General features: G+C 41.9%; 1 protein-coding gene and 2 long non-coding RNA genes across 3 annotated transcripts in view; all 3 read right to left on the bottom strand.

Moving 5' to 3' along the window:
• Nucleotides 1-1,634: 1,634 nt before the first annotated feature.
• Nucleotides 1,635-4,022, bottom strand: LOC141078419 (uncharacterized). Its single transcript, XR_012227845.1, has 5 exons — nucleotides 3,949-4,022; nucleotides 3,421-3,501; nucleotides 2,986-3,078; nucleotides 2,759-2,839; nucleotides 1,635-2,528 (listed from the first exon to the last, which is right to left on the bottom strand). It is a non-coding gene; the product is annotated as an uncharacterized lncRNA (long non-coding RNA).
• Nucleotides 4,023-5,996: 1,974 nt separating this feature from the next.
• LOC141078415 (microtubule-associated serine/threonine-protein kinase 3-like) lies at nucleotides 5,997-12,767 on the bottom strand. Its single transcript, XM_073565148.1, has 14 exons — nucleotides 12,674-12,767; nucleotides 12,175-12,242; nucleotides 11,733-11,818; nucleotides 10,544-10,752; nucleotides 9,629-9,767; nucleotides 9,404-9,536; nucleotides 9,091-9,256; nucleotides 8,830-8,931; nucleotides 8,473-8,592; nucleotides 8,227-8,324; nucleotides 8,026-8,117; nucleotides 7,585-7,673; nucleotides 6,209-6,286; nucleotides 5,997-6,109 (listed from the first exon to the last, which is right to left on the bottom strand). The coding sequence occupies exons 3-14, from the start codon at nucleotides 11,792-11,794 to the stop codon at nucleotides 5,997-5,999; spliced, it is 1,401 nt and encodes a 466-aa protein (XP_073421249.1). The 5' UTR covers nucleotides 11,795-11,818; nucleotides 12,175-12,242; nucleotides 12,674-12,767.
• Nucleotides 12,768-13,164: 397 nt separating this feature from the next.
• LOC141078423 (uncharacterized) overlaps nucleotides 13,165-19,890 on the bottom strand; it is a 116,656-nt gene continuing 109,930 nt past the window's right edge. The window contains exon 3 of the long non-coding RNA XR_012227848.1: nucleotides 13,165-13,320. This is a non-coding gene — a long non-coding RNA (uncharacterized lncRNA). The remainder of the gene's footprint in view (nucleotides 13,321-19,890) is intronic.

Here is a 19,890-nt window from a genome sequence, read left to right as displayed (position 1 = left end):
CTTCTCCCTCAGTTCCTGCGCACGCGTACTTTATTGGCCCTGTTGAGGGCAGAGCAGAGTACTGCAGTGCGCAGGCGCCTGACCTCTCTGATCTTTCCCGGCGCCTGCGCACTGCAGTACTTTACTCTGCCCTCAACAGAGCAGATAAAGTACATGTGCACAGGAGCCAAGGGGAAGCAAGGAGGAGGACATAATTGTATGAAGATGGGAGGCGCCGGACAGCGACGAACCACCGCCCCCGCCTCCGGTGAGTATAATCTAACGTGTTTTTCTTATTTTTCAGGTTTCATCGGGGGCTTATCTACAGCATTACAGAATGCTGTAGATAAGCCCCTGATTGCGGTGGCCCCTGCTTATGGGGCAAAAATGGGGTGACTTATTCCCTTTAAATAAACTACATGCATATTCTAGAATACCAGATGTGTTAGAATCGGGCCACCATCTTGTTGATTATAATGAAGTAGATGGAGTCAGTGTGTGCTCTATAGGTCATAATTTTTGTCCTCGTATGCCTTTTTGAGGCAGACACCAAGATGGCGTCTTGGTGCCTGCCTCAAATAGGCATATAATAATGCTAATATAGAACACTGACTCTGCCTGCATCATTATATTCAATGTTCCTGTTGGTGCGAACATCTGAATCCCATTCTATGGGGCTTCAGACACAAATACTGACAGGGCCACTGATCATAGTCCAATGTGAACAGTCTGAGAGGCACGGCACCGTATAGGGAATGTGTGTCTGACTGCAGAGTCCCCATAGATAGGTTAAGCTATAAAGGAACTTTGGGCAGTGCTTCCCCCCTCCCACTACTTCTCAGGTGATGCCATATATTAGGACGCCCACTGACCAATGGGAAAAAGGGGAAGGGGCGTCCGGCCACACCCTCAGGGGTTAAATTCTTGTGCTGGGCCGGAGAATTCCTCTTCCTCCCCTGGCTGACCAGTCAAAGTTTTGTCACCACCCTCCCTCCCTTATAAATTCGCAATTGTGCTGTGCGGCTATTGTATATAATGTTTATTTAAAAAAAAAATAAAAATTTTGGACAATGTTTTCATTACTTGCATGATTTTGTTGTATTCAATGTCACAGCGGTAGTATGGGGGGCAAAGGTTCGTAACCTCTCATCAGCTTCCTTACCCACTGTCAGTTACGGGGGGCTTTCGGCTCTGAGTCCGTTGAGAATTTGTATTTGCCTCTCTCGGTTTAGAATTCAGTAAACTGTGACCGACCTGTTCAACCCATCCAGGCCTTTTTGTTGTTTCGTTATTATGGGATTGGTGGGAGGCGGGGAGGCACCGTTTACGTCATACGGGTCTCTGCAGTCTAAGCAGGACTGTCTTAGGATGCCCAAGTCCTACTAGTTAATGAATGTCTCTAGAACCTTTTATAAGGGAATAATTGTCACGGCTAGATGATGACCAGGTCACAACATCTCCCACATCGGCAAGTATGTAGTCGACTAGTAAAGGGAAACCTGTCACCTCGTTTTTCAGCTATAAGCTGCGGCCACTGCCTTTCTACAGCATTCTAGAATGCTGTCGATAAGCCCTGAAAGGCAGTGGCCGCAGCTTATAGCTGAAAAGCGAGGTGACAGGTTGCCTTTATCAATGTAAGCCTATGGAGCGTCAGAACAAGGCCCCATAGGCTAGCATTATAGAAGAGACTTCTCGCTCTCACCGAGAGCATAGAGTGAGCCGAAGAGTCTGGAGAGCAATGAAAGGCGATTCCGACAGCTAAATAGGAAAGGGTTATTTACAGTTAGAGCAGTCACACTGTGGAATGCCGACCACAAGAAATAGTAATAGCAGACACTACAACAGCTTTTAAAAAGGGCTGGATGATTTCCTCAATACACATAACATTGTGGGTTATATTTAATTTAGTGACAAAATGGACAATTGGTGGAGAAAGGTTAAACTTGATGGACCCAAGTCTTTTTTCAACCTATGTATGTAGCTATGTATCTATGACATCACATAAAAGTGGAGCCGGACAGAGCTTGATCTCAGAGAAGATGGCAGTTGGGAAGTATATTACCCCACCACACTACAGTACATACACGTTTAGTGAAAAAAGCAAAACTTCATGAGGATTCTTCAAATATGTACGATGTACAGTATTGGTATGCCATATATTTCAGAAATATTCTATTACAAAGGAATATTAATTAATTCAGAATTTTTATTTAATTTTTTTAAATTAGGAATTCCCTATCAGTATGTCTTTGGAGTGTGGGAGGAAACCGGAGTACCCGGAGGAAACCCACGCAAACACGGGGAGAACATATAAACTCCTTGCAGATGTTTTCCTTAGTGACATTTAAATCCAGGATCCCAGTGCTGCAAAGCAACAGTGATAACCACTGAGCCACCGTGCTGCCCAAGTACAGCTTTGATGATGGACTTGCTGTACTAGATGTATATGGTGCCCTAATCATAGATTGGGCAAATGCATCTACTGATGCTGCGAGCGGCCCTGGATAATCCACGCCGACAGGATGATATAATCCGGCGGAAGATGGACCCTAGGAGAAGAGATATAAAACTAATGTAAGTAATGGTACTCCATATTAGAGGATACTGCTTTGGTGTCATTGTGGCAGGACAGTAGAGAAATCTTATCCGTGCAGAGGAACAGGATCATTGTCACTCATCATACATGTGACAATCCCACCACTGACAGATAACATCTTCTCCACATGAAATATTCTCACTGGCCAACATCAAACAACATAGGCCTTATTATCACACTTACGTCTTCTAGGTTCTCGCTCTTCTACTATTTTGGCATTTTGCTCTTCTACCAGTTTTATTGCAGAGTTATTTTTCTTCTCAACTAGAAATTCATATAAAAAGTGAAAAAACAAGTCAATGATCATTGTCAGTCATCATACATGTGACAATCGTACCCACTGGGAGTTAACATCTCCTCCTCATGACTAATTCTCAATCGCCGACATCAGACCTTATTGTCACACTTACCTCTGCTAGGTTCTGTCTCTGGGACTATTTCTGGGTCTTGATCTTCTCCCAGTCTTAGTGCAGATGTATTTATTGTCTCAACTGGAAATTCATCTAAAAAAGTAAGAAAAAAAAGTCAATGATCATTGTTAGTCATAAATGTGAAAATCCCACCATTGACATAGCGATGAGCGAGTGTGCTCGTTACTGGAGTTTTCCGAGCATGCTTGGGTGTTCTCCACATGTATTCAGGTTCTCTAGCAGTCTCAAATCATGCAGCTGCGGGGACTAAAACTTGATTTCCGAGCACACCCAAACTACTCAGAGAACACCCGAGCATGTTCGGAAAACTCGAGTAAAGAGCACACTCACTTATCACTACATATAATATATCCTCCTCATGAATTATTCTCAGTTGCCGACATCAGACAACATAGACCTTATAGTCACACTTACCTCTGCTAGGCTCTGTCTCTGCAACTATTTCTGGGTCTTGTTCTTCTCCCAGTTTTAATGCAGATGTATTTTTGGCCTCAACTGGAAATTCATATAAAAAAGTAAGAAAAACAAGTCAATGATTATTGTCAGTCATAGATGTGAAAATCCCACCATTGACATATAGTGATGAGCGAGTGTGTTCATTACTCGAGTTTTCCGAGCATTTTGAGGGTGCTCATGAATTAAGTTTTAGTCCCCGCAGCTGCATGATTTGCAGCTTTTAGACAGCCTGAATACATGTGGGGATTGCCCGTTATTTCGGAAATCCTCACATGAATTCAGGCTGTCTAGCAGTCTCAAATCATGCAGCTGTGGGGACTAAAGCTTGATTTCCGAGCACGCCGAAACTACTCAGAGAACACCCAAGCATGTTCAGAAAACTCGAGTAAAGAGCACATTCGCTTATCACTACATATAATATATCCTCCTTGTGAATTATTCTCAATCGCCGACATCAGACCACATAGACCTTATTGTCACACTTACCTCTGCTAGGCTCTGTCTCTGCAACTATTTCTGGGTCTTGTTCTCCCAGTTTTAATGCAGATGTATTTTTTGCCTCAACTGGAAAATTATACAAAAAAGTAAGAAAAACAAGTCAATGATCATTGTCAGTCATAGATGTGAAAATCCCACATTGACATATAATATATCCTCCTCCTCAATTATTCTCAGTCTCCGACATTAGACAACATAGACCTTATTGTCACACTTACCTCTGCTAGGCTCTGTCTCTGCGACTATTTCTGGGTCTTGATCTTCTCCCAGTTTTAATGCAGAGGTATTTTTTGTCTCATCTTGAAATTCATACAAAAAAAGTAAGAAAAACAAGTCAGTGATCATTGTCAGTCATAGATGTGAAAATCTCACCATTGACATACAGTGGGGAAAAAAAGTATTTAGTCAGTCAGCAATAGTGCAAGTTCCACCACTTAAAAAGATGAGAGGCGTCTGTAATTTACATCATAGGTAGACCTCAACTATGGGAGACAAACTGAGAAAAAAAAATCCAGAAAATCACATTGTCTGGTTTTTTTTTTCATTTTATTTGCATATTATGGTGGAAAATAAGTATTTGGTCAGAAACATCAGAAACAAGCAATCAAGATTTCTGGCTTTCACAGACCTGTAACTTCTTCTTTAAGAGTCTCTTTCCTCCACTCATTACCTGTAGTAATGGCACCTGTTTAAACTTGTTATCAGTATAAAAAGACACCTGTGCACACCCTCAAACAGTCTGACTCCAAACTCCACTATGGTGAAGACCAAAGAGCTGTCAAAGGACACCAGAAACAAAATTGTAGCCCTGCACCAGGCTGGGAAGACTGAATCTGCAATAGCCAACCAGCTTGGAGTGAAGAAATCAACTGTGGGAGCAATAATTAGAAAATGGAAGACATACAAGACCACTGATAATCTCCCTTGATCTGGTGCTCCACGCAAAATCCCACCCCGTGGGGTCAGAATGATCACAAGAACGGTGAGCAAAAATCCCAGAACCACGCGGGGGGACCTAGTGAATGAACTGCAGAGAGCTGGGACCAATGTAACAAGGCCTACCATAAGTAACACACTACGCCACCATGGACTCAGATCCTGCAGTGCCAGACGTGTCCCACTGCTTAAGCCTGTACATGTCCGGGCCCGTCTGAAGTTTGCTAGAGAGCATTTGGATGATCCAGAGGAGTTTTGGGAGAATGTCCTATGGTCTGATGAAACCAAACTGGAACTGTTTGGTAGAAACACAACTTGTCGTGTTTGGAGGAAAAAGAATACTGAGTTGCATCCATCAAGCACCATACCTACTGTAAAGCATGGTGGTGGAAACATCATGCTTTGGGGCTGTTTCTCTGCAAAGGGGCCAGGACGACTGATCTGGGTACATGAAAGAATGAATGGGGCCATGTATCGTGAGATTTTGAGTGCAAACCTCCTTCCATCAGCAAGGGCATTGAAGATGAAACGTGGCTGGGTCTTTCAACATGACAATGATCCAAAGCACACCGCCAGGGCAACGAAGGAGTGGCTTCGTAAGAAGCATTTCAAGGTCCTGGAGTGGCCTAGCCAGTCTCCAGATCTCAACCCTATAGAAAACCTTTGGAGGGAATTGAAAGTCCGTGTTGCCAAGCGAAAAGCCAAAAACATCACTGCTCTAGAGGAGATCTGCATGGAGGAATGGGCCAACATACCAACAACAGTGTGTGGCAACCTTGTGAAGACTTACAGAAAACGTTTGACCTCTCTCATTGCCAACAAAGGATATATCACAAAGTATTGAGATGAAATTTTGTTTCTGACCAAATACTTATTTTCCACCATAATATGCAAATAAAATGAAAAAAAAACCAGACAATGTGATTTTCTGGATTTTTTTTTCTCAGTTTGTCTCCCATAGTTGAGGTCTACCTATGATGTAAATTACAGACGCCTCTCATCTTTTTAAGTGGTGGAACTTGCACTATTGCTGACTGACTAAATACTTTTTTTCCCCACTGTATAATATATCCTGCTCGTGAATTATTCTGTCGCCGACATCAGACAACAAAGACCTTATTGTCACACTTACCTCTGCTCGGTTCTGTCTCTGGGACTATTTTTGGGTCTTGATCTTCTCCCAGTTTTAATGCAGATGTATTTATTGTCTCAACTGGAAATTCATGTAAAAAAGTAACATATAATATATCCTCCTTGTGAATTATTCTCAGTCGCTGACATCAGACCACATAGACCTTATTGTCACACTTACCTCTGCTAGGTTCTGTCTTTACTACTATTTCTGGTCTTTGCTCTTCCAGTTTTAGTGCAGATGTATTTTTCGTATCAACTGGAAAATCATACAAAATATTAAGAAAAACAAGTCAATGATAACCTCCTATAAGATTAGAGTCATATCTTTATGGTTGCTGATGCCGGATTGCTATCAGCACAACCCTGTGGTCGGGTTCATAGCACACCTATAATTCTGCTACATAGAGGGGATCTATGCATCTCCTCTATGTAGCAGAGGCGATCGATTTATGGCAGTTTCTAGCCTCCTATGGAGCAATGCAAAAATAAAAAAAATGTTTTTAAAAATATTAAAAAATGTAAAAAAACAAAAGTTTAAATCACCCCTCTTTCGCCCCATTCAAAATTAAACAATAAAAAAATTCAAACCTACACATATTTGGTATTGCTGTGTTCAGAATCGCCCAATCTATCAATAAACAAAAAGATTAACCCTATCGCTAAACGGCTGAGCGAGAAAACAAATCGAAACGCCATAATTAAGTTTTTTTGGTCGCCGTGATATTGCATTAACATGAAATAACAGGCGATCAAAAGAACGTATCTGCCTAAAAGTGTTATCATTAAAAACGTCAGCTCAGCGTGCAAAAACTAAATTCTCGCCCAACCAGAGATCCCAAAAAGTGGAGACGCTACGGGTCTCAGAAAAGGGCGCAATTTATTTTTTTATTTGCAAAGTTTGGAATATTTTTTCACCACTTAGATAAAAAGAACCTGTTTGGTGTCTATGAACTCGTAATGACTTGTAGAATCCAAGTCACAGGTCAGTTTTAGCATTTAGTGAACCTAGCAAAAAAGTCAATCAAAAATTAAGTATGGGATTGCATTTATTTTGCAATTTTACTGTACTTGGAATTTTTTTCCTGTTTTCTGTTACACGACATGGTAAAAACAAAGGTATTGTTCAAAAGTACAACTCGTTCCACAAAAAATAAGCCCTCACATGGCCATATTGACCTAAAAATAAAAAACTTATGGCTCTGGAAAGAAGTAGAAAGAAAAACAAAAGCGCCAAAACGCAAAATCTAAACAAAGGTTCGGGGGTTAAGGGGTTTAAACATCTGTGGCACATTAAGGGTATATATAAGGTTAGTTTGGGGCCTGATTGAGCCATGGGCAGAGTATTCGTGATCAGTATCAGGCACCAGACTGTATGGCCCCTTATACCTTTTAATGCGCAGCACATAAGAGTGAGAATTTTATACGTTAACGTGTTGGATTGTTGTTTATTTTAAAGGCACAAAAAAGCAGTGATTTTCTGAGTCCTCATGTGACATTTACATTACACCTTATGATCAGTGGCGACAACAAGATGTCCTATAGACCTGCACATACCTGGCAATATGGGAGAGGGTGACTTGTTGTTTTCAGTAGTGAAGCACTGATTATCACCATCATTTCCAGTTGGAGAAGATTCTTTCTGCCTGTTTAGTAGAAGAAAAATAAATAAATTACAAGTGAAAGCAATGAAAATTAAAAAGACTCAGTTTTTATGGGCAATTAGGACACTTGGCCAAAATGAAGGGTATACCTTGCACAGGACTGCCTTCTGTCAGCATGAATGAATAATAACTAGTAATAAAGGGCTTTAATGAAATGGAAATGAAAGGCTGGTCATAATGATCAACTGTTATCACCAGCGTTATCACAAGCCAGACCCAACAGTGATGATCAATCATGGGATGGTGGATTCTGTATTTAGTATTGTGTCATACGCGTATTGTATTTGGTATTCTGAAGATATGTCAGTACTATACCCTATAATAATTTACTCACATATCTGAGTGTTTTGTGCTGGTCTCTAGAGAGCAATCTGGAGATGGCTCATGATCTTCATCTCTCATCATCCTGGTATTGGGGTCATATAGCTAAAATACACAGAGTAAAATTAAATATATATATATATATATACAGTATATATAGTATTATAATACTATTTTAGTTATAGTTTTGTGGATTTACTGATCATATACTTACCTTAGAAAGTCTTTGAGAAGATGATACATAGTTTAGACTTTCTGGCCAATCACTGACCTCCTCATCTGAATTCATATATTTGGGTCTCTCAATGCCAGCTACAAAGTACAAGTATTATCAGAGATTATTAATATAATCACAGACAGTCACCATGTTATTACTAATAATGATGGGAACATATTGTCACATAAAATGAAAGACAAGACAAACGGCAACTTTAACCAGATGATGTCTCATTCTACTTACTGGGAAAGTAGCGGGTGTCCTCCTCTGACGTAATATCTGGCCTTAACGTTGGCATATTTTGAAGGTTCTCAAAGTCTAACTCACTCAGGAATGGATGACTCTTGATTTCATTTGCTCCTCCTGGAAATGGAAGACAAGAAAAAAGTGATCCAGACAATGTTAGGAAGACTGTACATTTTAAGTTAATCTAAACTGAAGATATAGCAGATCCAAAATATACTGTAAGTCATGGAATGAAGAATGGGGAATGGACAAGAAGATAATGCAGAGACCTCAGTGTTTATCCTCATGGAAATGATCTATTTGTCAGGTCACAGAGGAGCTATAAGTCATTATTAATACTACTATATATATTACCTGTCCCGAGTCTATGTGTTGGATCTTTTATGAGTAGCTGAGTAATGATGCTTTGAGCTTTGGGATGAAGAGCACACTCTTGAAATTTCAAAGTGATGTCATCTGTTATATAAAAAGTAAATATTACAGAAAAGAAGGTCTCTACATTTACTATCATTTAAAAAACTCATCAAAAGCAACAAGTAACTAAATCAAAGAATGAACATAACAACTGAACCAAATTACTGTGGCATCACACAGCATTCAGAATATTTTACTTACCCGTGGTGATACTGTTGAAAATATCACTTTTGTATCTTCCTTTAAATGGCACATCGCCGGTAAGAAATTCATACATGATGATCCCTATTGACCACCAGTCAATAGGCCTTCCGTAGCCCTCCCCTAAGATGACTTCTGGGGCTATATAATGCAAGGTGCCAGTCATCTGAAAACCAACAGAACAATGAGAAGATGATCAATGAAAATAACTGTGACAAATAATATCAGTGGAAAAGTTTTCTATGTGAGAAAATATCAGAGAAGCAGTAATAGATCAGATCTGTAAAGAATAAGTTTTTTATGTATAGCTAACCCCATCAGCAGGAAACTCTCTGGTGATGTCGATAGTTTGAGCCTTGTAAATGTCTGATGTTGGTCTCATGAGTCCGAGTTTTGAAATCCCAAAATCGGTGACTTTGATATGTCCAGTTGATGATATCATGAGGCTGTAAAAGAAAAGATATTGTCAGCCCTAAGTAATAACCCATAGACTATAACTATAACTGTCTCCCTTTATTATCCTGCAGCGCTCACTTACTTTTCAGGCTTCAGGTCTCGATGAACCACACCATAGCTGTGCAGATATTCCACAGCAACAACCGTTTCTGCAAGGTACCTGCGGGCCAAGGCGAGGGGTAAACGACCATATAACTCTAAGAGACTGCCACAGTCTCCTCCTAGAGCAGAAAGCAAATATGACAGGTGAGGGTTTGTTACAATGTAAATTACACATGATGAGTGTGAATGAGAAATAAGCTGAGACATTGGGGCAGGGAGTCAATCATAGAGATACACTGTGTGATGTAGAGCGTATACTGTATACTGCAGAGTAATCCTATACAAAAAGAGAGCTGAGATCTGCCCCCTGCTGGTAAACTCTTACATTGCACTGTCAATCTCTGACAGCGGCATTTACAGCAGGTGACCTGGAGGCGAGCTGCTCTAAGCACTCATCGCTCCCATTCCATGTCAGTGGTTTGCTATGGCTGCTGAGTGTCTGCGGAAGACTACTATCCTTGCCACTATGGTACTTCTGTGAAGGTCAGTGTGTAGCTTTGCTTCATAGTGGACCAAGATTTTCACCATATTCTGCAATGCCCATACTGCAGTACATAGTAATTACGATTATATAATCACAAGTTCAGGTCCCTTATGGAGACTAAAAAATAAAATACCAAAATATTTGGGGAAAGAAAATTTAATATAAAAATCACTTTTTCTCCATTCCAAATAAAAAAAAAAAAATAAACTCAGATGGAATTGCAGTGTTTTTGTTGCCCCAACATCAGAAAAAAATGCAATAAGAAGCAATGAAAATTATTATCTGTCAGAAAGATGTAACCTTCCTAATCTGTTCTTATGAGCATGTAGAATGATGAAATATAAATACATTGGTAGCTTTATATGTTTAAGCAGAAATGGGCTGATTATAGATACAATGGATATGTCTTACCTGCTTCAAAGTCCATGACCATACACAGATGTCGTTTACCTGGGAAGGAACAAAGCGTGGAGACAACAAAGGGGCAATCAGCGAATATTGCGATGTCCCTTTCCAGATAGGCCATTTCAAGATACTCTGGATCCTCCAGGATACCCCTTGCTTGTTTCTTCATGGCGAATACCTTGTTTGTGTCTTTATGACGCACTAAGTAGACGGCCCTGTAGAGGAGAAAAATCCATAATTTATACAGAATTCTTACTAACAGTCTGTCTATATGTCAAATGATCTTCTGTCCTAATAGTTAATAGTGATTAATAGTGATGAGCGAGTATGCTCGTTATTCGAGTTTTCCGAGCATGCTCGGGTGTTCTCTGAGTATTTTGGCGTGCTCGGAGATTTAGTTTGTGTCACCGCAGCTGCATGATTTGCGACTGCTAGACAGTCTGAATACTCGTGAGGAGGAATGCCTGTTTGTTAGGAAATCCCCACATGTATTCAGGCTGTCTAGGAGCCGCAAATCATGTAGCTACGGCGACACAAACTAAATCTCCGAGCATGCCAAAATACTCAGCGAACACCCGAGCATGCTCGGAAATCACGAGTAACAAGTACACTCACTCATCACTAATAGTTAATACTAGATGTATGGCCGTCACTAGAAACCAATGTCTGGAAATACACAAAATTACTCAGCATAAATGATCACTTAGGGCTCATACTCACTTACGAGAGACTTGCACGATTCTCGTGTTAGTCTCTCGCATGAAAACTCGGCACTGCCGCCGGCACTGGGACTGGAGCGTGCGGCTGCATAGAGATACATGTAGCCGCACGCTCCGGTCCCAGTGCGAGTATCGAGAATCGTGTGAGTCTCTCGCAAGTGAGTATGAGCCCTTATGGGAGGTTTTCATACATATCACATCATAACTGAGCTGAATCATGACAAATAGATGTGGAGTAGATGACTAGATGTAGATTAGATCTAGTGCAAAGTGGTACCGATAACAACAGCTCAACACACCAAAAACAAGTCCTTACAAAGCTCTATGGGATGAAAAAATAAAAATGTTACACATCTTGGAATACAGTAAAATTTAGATGTGGACTCATATACAGGAATTTCCAAAAGGCAGGACATATAGACTGAGGCACCATCATAAGGAGTTTGGGAAAAATGAAGATTATACATAACGCTCACCCTAAAGATCCTCTGCCAATCTCTTTGATCTGGGTATAGTCGCTCATACTTGGTTTTCTCATAGGGGTCAATGATCTGATCACGGCCTAGAAGAATAAGAAATGACAATAAGACATATAAGTTGCAGGAAGATAAAAGCTGCAGATGCAGGAACTTCTCTACATTATGTCCCCGCTGATTACACTGCAGCAGATGTAAAGGACATGATACCAGCAGGACGCTCCCCAGACACTATTATATTATAGGGATATCCTCCATACACATGTATCATTGTACTGGAGGGGATGGTAAGGGACATCACACAGAGGAGACAGGAATAATAATAATAGGTCCAATCTACATTAAGAATAGAGTTAACCCACTGTACTCTGGGGTGTAACATGTGATGTGTAATTCATACCCCGTTATCTGATGATATACAGATGTTTTCTCTGATACTTACACTGGCAGATTCGGGGATCTCTGGTGTCTCAGATATTCCACCGTCAGCAGTTGCCGGCTCAGTTGTCTCTAATATAATGATAAAATAATGAGACATCATGTATTAGACGATATCAGAACTTAATATATAACACATCGATATAAGGAAGGAAAGACAAGTAAATGGTATAATACTAGTTATATGGATATTCTGCACATACTGTATATACTTATGGCACATCCATAGATAGATATACCCTGCCATAAATGTGTGATTGTTCGTGATCTGACAGTGACTTGGATGGGGACCTTGTGAGGTCCTCTGTGCATTTTGGGGCTGAGAAGATCCCAGAAGAGAGAACCAGAGGGGTTTTCAGAATTGCATGAGCCCTCTCCATTACAGTCTACAGGAGGTTCAGGAGCCGTCACCGGCCTCATACAGAGGATGAAGAGTAAATTTATATATTCTCTGGTGTCTCCATAATATTAATGTTTGTAGGAATGCGAGATGATCAGCTTACCTTCAATCAGATCACTTTTTAGCCCTGGCTCACTGGTATTGGGGTCAGCGATATTTCGGTGTTGCCCCTCTTTGGAGTCACCGGTCGGTGTTTCCTGATGGATATAATATGTGCAATTAATATAACAACTCACAAATACTAAATTACAGTACACAAAAGACAGAATGGACTAAACCTGGATTTACATAATTGCGGGGAATATACACGGCCGCTCTGCCCAGTAAATCCACATTAATATATAAGGAACTTGTATATACAACAGTTCTCCAATAACATCTATTACCAGAACTGCAGCATTTACAAGAAGGAAGATTGTGAAGATAAAGCGAGACCGATGTGATATGAAAGGTCCGCACCACTGAGCACAGTACAGACTGTCACCACAGAGGATGGAGCAGAGACAGGCTGCCATAAAAGATCCTGTATCTGCCTGGAGCGGACAGGGGGCTTCTATGATGAGAAATATGACAATCTGCTATATGACTAGTAATCTGGAGAAGATCAGACAAGAAAGACATGAGATATAGAAGATGACGGATTCTTACCAAATGCTTCAGTGGGCGGGCAATAAACTCTAGTACATACAGGAAATGTTGGGCCAATTGTTTAAAAAAGGCCAGATCTCCACATTGGGATCTTTCTTCAGCCTATAAAAATGGAAATAAACAAAAAAGGAAAATCATGAGAGAAAGTAGAGAATATAGGACGCTATTTATGTCACCATTTTACTCCTGCAATCTACAGCTACAATTAATACATATATGGATATTTCTTATAAGCTATAAATTATATTGCTCTTGGCCAAACTATATATTTCATGTAAAGAAACTTGTATTTTATAAATATTATTCATTATTGTTTCATGTGCTGTGAATATTATTCATTATTATTGTTATATGCTTTGCCCAGATTGTCTGTTACCTGTTGTACTAATGTCCTGAGGTTCATCTGTAAATGCTCAAGATATTCTGAGCTAATACGACCTTGTTGGTGTTTGGTCAGGCAGTCTCTCACTAGCTTCACAACCAGCCGGTAAGTGAAGCTGAGGACGCCATCGGGTAGTGGTAGCACATGGGCAGGGGCATAGATGGCAAGAATCCCCTGGAGTGTGCCAACACCTCAAGTTTATCTGAAGAAATTCCAGACATTTCAAAAAAATCCAAGTGCAGTCAGTATATCACCAGCTTCATAGCCAATCACTGACAACAATGACACCTGGGCAGTAAGCAATTGGGTAGGTAGTGGTGGTGCATTATGATGTCATAATGGAGTCTTGTGGTGGAATGTTAACATGCCATCAGTGATGTCATCATGGAATCGGGGATGGAATCTTAACCCAGTTACAACTTTGAAAGTATAGTTACATCCAAGGTTGTGTCCCTGTCTTTTTTAGGCAGCACCAGAGCCCGCATCTCTACCCGCACATGACAGTTGATGGTGTGATCAGCTGTCATGTCCTGCAAATAGATGCAGATGGATTTTGGCTGTCAACCACTTATATGCTGCTGTCAATCACTGACAACTGCATATCAGACATGCTGACCGAAACCGTGTCACAAGTCTCGCTCATCAGCGCCCTTGTCACATGATTCTGGGGTTGCGATGGGTTATCATAAAAGCCGGGGGTCTGCAGAAGACCAGTGTGCCTGTCCATTGATCTTCTTTTATGAACACCGACTCATGGCCGGCGTTCAGATGTTTTTCCTACCACTTAATTAAAAAAAGAACCTATACATGTTTGGTATCTGCATTCTCGTACTGTCCTGTAGAATCATATTACCAGGTCAGTTTTAGCATTTAGTAAACATTTTAAATTAAAAAAATTTGTGGAATTGCACTGTTTTGCAATTTCACAGCACTAGAAATTTTTTCCCCGTTTTCAAGTACAATATATGTAATCTATGGTGTCATTTAAAACTGCAACTCAGCCTGCAATAAACAAGCCCTCATAGGCTATATTGATGGTAAAAAAAATGTTCTGACTCTGAGAAGAAGGGGAGCAAAAAAATGAAAGCACATAAAATGGAAAATCGTAAGGTGGTGAAGGGGTTAAAGGGGCATCTCACCATAAATGGAAGTTGCCTAGCAACATTCTAGTAACAATTAACGTGGCAAGATTATGGGTTGGGCATCAGAACCAGAATCAGGGAAAGAGGGAAAACCATGGCTTTGCTCTTCTGATCAGGCTTTTATATCCGTCTTTCCCCAAAAATATTATTTTAACCAGGTTTTGGATGCTAAATATTCTTTACATGTGTAAACATTTACTTTTTCTTCATATTGTGACCAGGGTGGACAGGGAGTAAAATTCAGCCCTGGCATTGTAGAGCACGCAGGCTCACGCTATCACCGCCCCCCTCCCCAGCTTGTATTTTATGAATATTATCCATTGTTGTTTTATATGCTTTGCCCAGATTGTCTGTTACCTGTTGTACTGATGTCCTGATGTTCATCTGTAAATGCTCAAGATATTCTGAGCTTATACGACCTTGTTGGTGTTTGGTCAGGCAGTCTCTCACTAGCTTCATAACCAGCCGGTAAGTGAAGCTGAGGACGCCATCGGGTATTGGTAGCACATTGTCAGGGGCATAGATGGTAAAAATCCCCTGGAGTAGTGCCAACTCCTCAAGTTTATCTGAAGAAATGTCAGACATTTCAAGCAAATCCAAGCGCAGTCAGTATATCACCAGCTTCGCAGCCAATCACTGACAATAATGACACCTGGGCAGTAAGCACTTGGTTAAGTAGTGGCGGTGCATTATGATGTCATAATGGAATCTTGGGGTGGAATGTTAACTTGACATCAGTGATGTCATAATGGAATCTGGTGATGGAATCTTAAAGGGACATCTCACCATAAAAGGAAGTTGCCTAGCAATAATTATTGTGGCAACACCATAGGCTTAGCATCAGTTTCAAACTCAGGCATGGAGGGAAGAACCAGATTTCATAATAATAATATTGCAATATATAGCTAAGTTCTCACATTGAATATTTTCACTGCATAGAAAACGCATTTTCTTACAGTCCCCACAAAGTGGATGGGATTTATAGAAATCTCATGCCCACTATGATTTTTACGCTGAGATTTATATGCAGATTTTATCCATAGAATTGCATTAGATGAGGAAAATACGCAGGTAAAAAACACAAAATGCATAAAATCCACACATGACTCTATCAATAAAGCTTTGTTAAAGCCGAGTACCAGGAAGTATCAAAATTAAAACAGATTTATTCAACACATAACATAGCAAAGAAACAAAAAAACGCAGTCAAAAAGATACAAAAATAGGTGGAAAAATGCAGCAGAAAATCTGCGACATCAAGAACTCACCAACTACTCTAACACAGACAGGGGCTGGATGGCACTTTTCAGCCTGGGGAGCAATCACAAGGCAGTGGCCCTCGAGTTGCAGTGGCCCTCCTTTTCCCTCCCTATCTCTGGCCATTGTATTAAAGCAGCAGAGATAACAGGCTTTAAAAATAGGCTGGTATGTAGATATGGGAACAGTAAGTAGCTTGCTGCATAGATATGGTAGCAGAACCAAGCGTACTCCAGAGATATGGAAGCAGAACCAAGCTTACTCCAGAGATATGGGAGCAGAATGGAGCTTACTCCAGAGATATGGGAGCAGAATAGGGATGGGCGAATCCTGAAATACTCGGAATCGCTAGACTCTAATGAGTCTGACTCGGAAACTCGCTATTCGTTGCAAGTCTAGCGAGTCCAATGTTAATGAATGGGGATGCGAGTATTGCAGCGATTCCTCTGCTGCCATTTTTTTTACTCTTTACTCTCGCAAGTGGCCCCTAGCTTAGCGATTTAGAATTCATCCCTAAAGCACAGAAAATCCTTTCTACATCACACTAGAAGCTAAACAGGAAGTCGCCTGTGCTAACCGATTTACTGCACAGGCTGATCTGATATTCTGCACACACAGGGCGATCTGTTCTGCACACACAGGGCGATCAGATCTGCACACACAGGCCCACCAAAGATGTGTAGCAGACGTGATACAGAGAGGCTGATCGGCCTGGTTGAAGAGTGGCCCCAGCTGTGGCAGCCAACCCACCCTGGCTATGGTGATGAAAGACAGCGAAATATGGCTTGGAGGTCCATCGCCAGAAGTATGTTCCCGTCATTTGATCACGCTGGAGAAGATGGGCAGGCAAACATGGGTAAGAGTTATGTGATGTCATTTCTTCTATTTTCTTTTACTGTACCCTTTTTTTGGATTAGGAGAGAGTGAGATTTCTTGTGTCACCATTGGCGTCTGTGACGCACTGAAACCGTGGTACCCAGCACCGGGCCGGGGTCTGCTTCACTGGGGGATGTGATGTGACCCGTGCTGTAGTCTCAGGGGATGCACAGTGCAAAGGGGATAACTACAGGGGACTGTAATATGAGGACAATCAAGGCTAGTGATGCGTATTGGCACAGCAGGAAGGTAACGTGCGTGCTATTAGCTGGTAGCAGAGAAGCCCTGCACTCTCCCTGAAAAAATTGTTTAGTGCGCAAAGGCAGTCACCTAGGTGGACTGTGGTGCTGTCTGCGTCACCGCTCTGGGGTGAAGTGCGTGCTGTAACTTAGCAGAGAAGCAACGCACTCTCCCTGAAAAAATTGTTTAGTGCACACAAGCAGGCAGCGTGCGTGCTATTAGCTAGTGGGATAGATAGCAGCAACGCACTGGTCTGCCACAGAAACAATAACGCTGCAGGGGTAAATATGACCCCAATAATATCTGGTGGAAAAAAAAAAGAAAATTTGCTCAGCTATGCTTCTGATTTCAGCTCTGATGGAAGCTGAGTGAGTAAGCTAAGCTCTGAGGATGGTGCTGTATGCACTGTAAGGCTGCTCCTGCCTTTCTCCCTGCCTACAGTCCTCTACAGAACTCCTCCGTCCTGGTAGTTCTGAAAATAACTTTTGTGTTATATGTGTGGAATCTTGAGGTCTTACACTGACTAACAGTCCCTAGATCTGCTCTATGTCTCCAACTCGCCCTGCACTAGCTCAGATCGTCACAGGAATGTGCCCAAAATGGCGGGGGCAGGGTTTATATACAGCCTTGCCTGTGATACATGACATAGGCATCACGATGGACAGCAGCCAATCATAGTAGTGCTCTTCACAGTTTTCTCACCTAACAAACTAGGCTGTCTCTGAAAATTAACATATTCTGTATTCTGCGAGTCGCGAATACAGTATATAGGAGTCCTAGACTCGCTAAGACTCGCTGCTGACAGCGGGACACAAAATCGCTAAGAAACTAGGATTGCTTGTATTAAACTCTGAAAAAACTAGGATTGCCATTGATTTGCATTGGACTTGTTACTGTGCGAGTAATCTCTTGGAAACTCGCAGAGTACCGACTCCTGCGAGTCCCCTACTACTCGCAGAGTAACGAGTCCTAACTAGAGTTGAGCGAAACGGGTCGAAAAAATTCAAAAGTCGCCGACTTTTGGCAAAGTCGGGTTTCATAAAAAGAAACCCGACCCTAGGATGAGATCGGCCACGAGGTCGGCGACTTACGCGCCAAAGTCGCGTTTCAAAAGTTTGTTTTGCGCTCTTTTTCAGCCAATCAGGATCCACGGACACTGTGGGCAACGTGATGACATAGGCACGGGTCACCACCATCTTTCAGAAGGGCATGCAAGTGATTGGCTTGCTTTGGTGGGCGTCACAGGGGGTATAAAAGGGCGCGCACGCCGACCGCCATCTTACTTCTGCCGATCTTAGTATAGGGAGAGGTTGCTGCTGATTCTGTAAGGAGAGCGTTAGGCAGGGAAGAAGACAAAAAAACTGCTTCTGCTGCTAGCGATTTGGCCTGCACAACACACCAGTCACTGTGTGTGCAGTGCAAGGGGAGGCTATATAGTGGTGTATCAGTGGTGTTGGTTGTTGGGCTGCCTTCTAAGGCTTCCTGACATTCCTGCATTGCTGTTTACCCACTGCTCCGCAAACTGCTTTTTTAAAAGCAATCCAATCTCCCTTATCCTCTAGTCACTTTTGTCACAGCTGTGCCATCGAGCCTGTCACATAGCGCTCAGATATTCATTGGGCCTCACACAATCCAAAAGTGTCCAGTGTCCAAAAGTGTGTGCAGAGATTCAAAATCTCCCTTATCCTCTAGTCACTTTGGTCACAGCTGTGCCATCGAGCCTGTCACATAGCGCTCAGATATCAGTGGGCCTCACACAATCCAAAAGTGTCCATCCAGTGTCCAAAAGTGTGTGCAGAGATTCAAAATCTCCCTTATCCTCTAGTCACTTTGGTCACAGCTGTGCCATCGAGCCTGTCACATAGCGCTCAGATATTCATTGGGCCTCACACAATCCAAAAGTGTCCAGTGTCCAAAAGTGTGTGCAGAGATTCAAAATCTCCCTTATCCTCTAGTCACTTTGGTCACAGCTGTGCCATCGAGCCTGTCACATAGCGCTCAGATATCAGTGGGCCTCACACAATCCAAAAGTGTCCATCCAGTGTCCAAAAGTGTGTGCAGAGATTCAAAATCTCCCTTATCCACTAGTCACTTTGGTCACAGCTGTGCCATCGAGCCTGTCACATAGCGCTCAGATATTCATTGGGCCTCACACAATCCAAAAGTGTCCAGTGTCCAAAAGTGTGTGCAGAGATTCAAAATCTCCCTTATCCTCTAGTCACTTTGGTCACAGCTGTGCCATCGAGCCTGTCACATAGCGCTCAGATATCAGTGGGCCTCACACAATCCAAAAGTGTCCATCCAGTGTCCAAAAGTGTGTGCAGAGATTCAAAATCTCCCTTGTCCTCTAGTCACTTTGGTCACAGCTGTGCCATCGAGCCTGTCACATAGCGCTCAGATATTCATTGGGCCTCACACAATCCAAAAGTGTCCAGTGTCCAAAAGTGTGTTCAGAGATTCAAAATCTCCCTTATCCTCTAGTCACTTTGGTCACAGCTGTGCCATCGAGCCTGTCACATAGCGCTCAGATATCAGTGGGCCTCACACAATCCAAAAGTGTCCATCCAGTGTCCAAAAGTGTGTGCAGAGATTTAAAATCTCCCTTATCCTCTAGTCACTTTGGTCACAGCTGTGCCATCGAGCCTGTCACATAGCGCTCAGATATTCATTGGGCCTCACACAATCCAAAAGTGTCCAGTGTCCAAAAGTGTGTGCAGAGATTCAAAATCTCCCTTATCCTCTAGTCACTTTGGTCACAGCTGTGCCATCGAGCCT

This window comes from Dendrobates tinctorius, unplaced genomic scaffold, assembly GCF_039654945.1.
Source record: "Dendrobates tinctorius isolate UK_male_01 unplaced genomic scaffold, ASM3965494v1 ptg000559l, whole genome shotgun sequence".
Lineage (NCBI taxonomy): Eukaryota > Metazoa > Chordata > Amphibia > Anura > Dendrobatidae > Dendrobates > Dendrobates tinctorius.
Note: the sequence above shows the minus strand (reverse complement) of the source record. Positions and strands in the feature narration are given on the sequence as shown.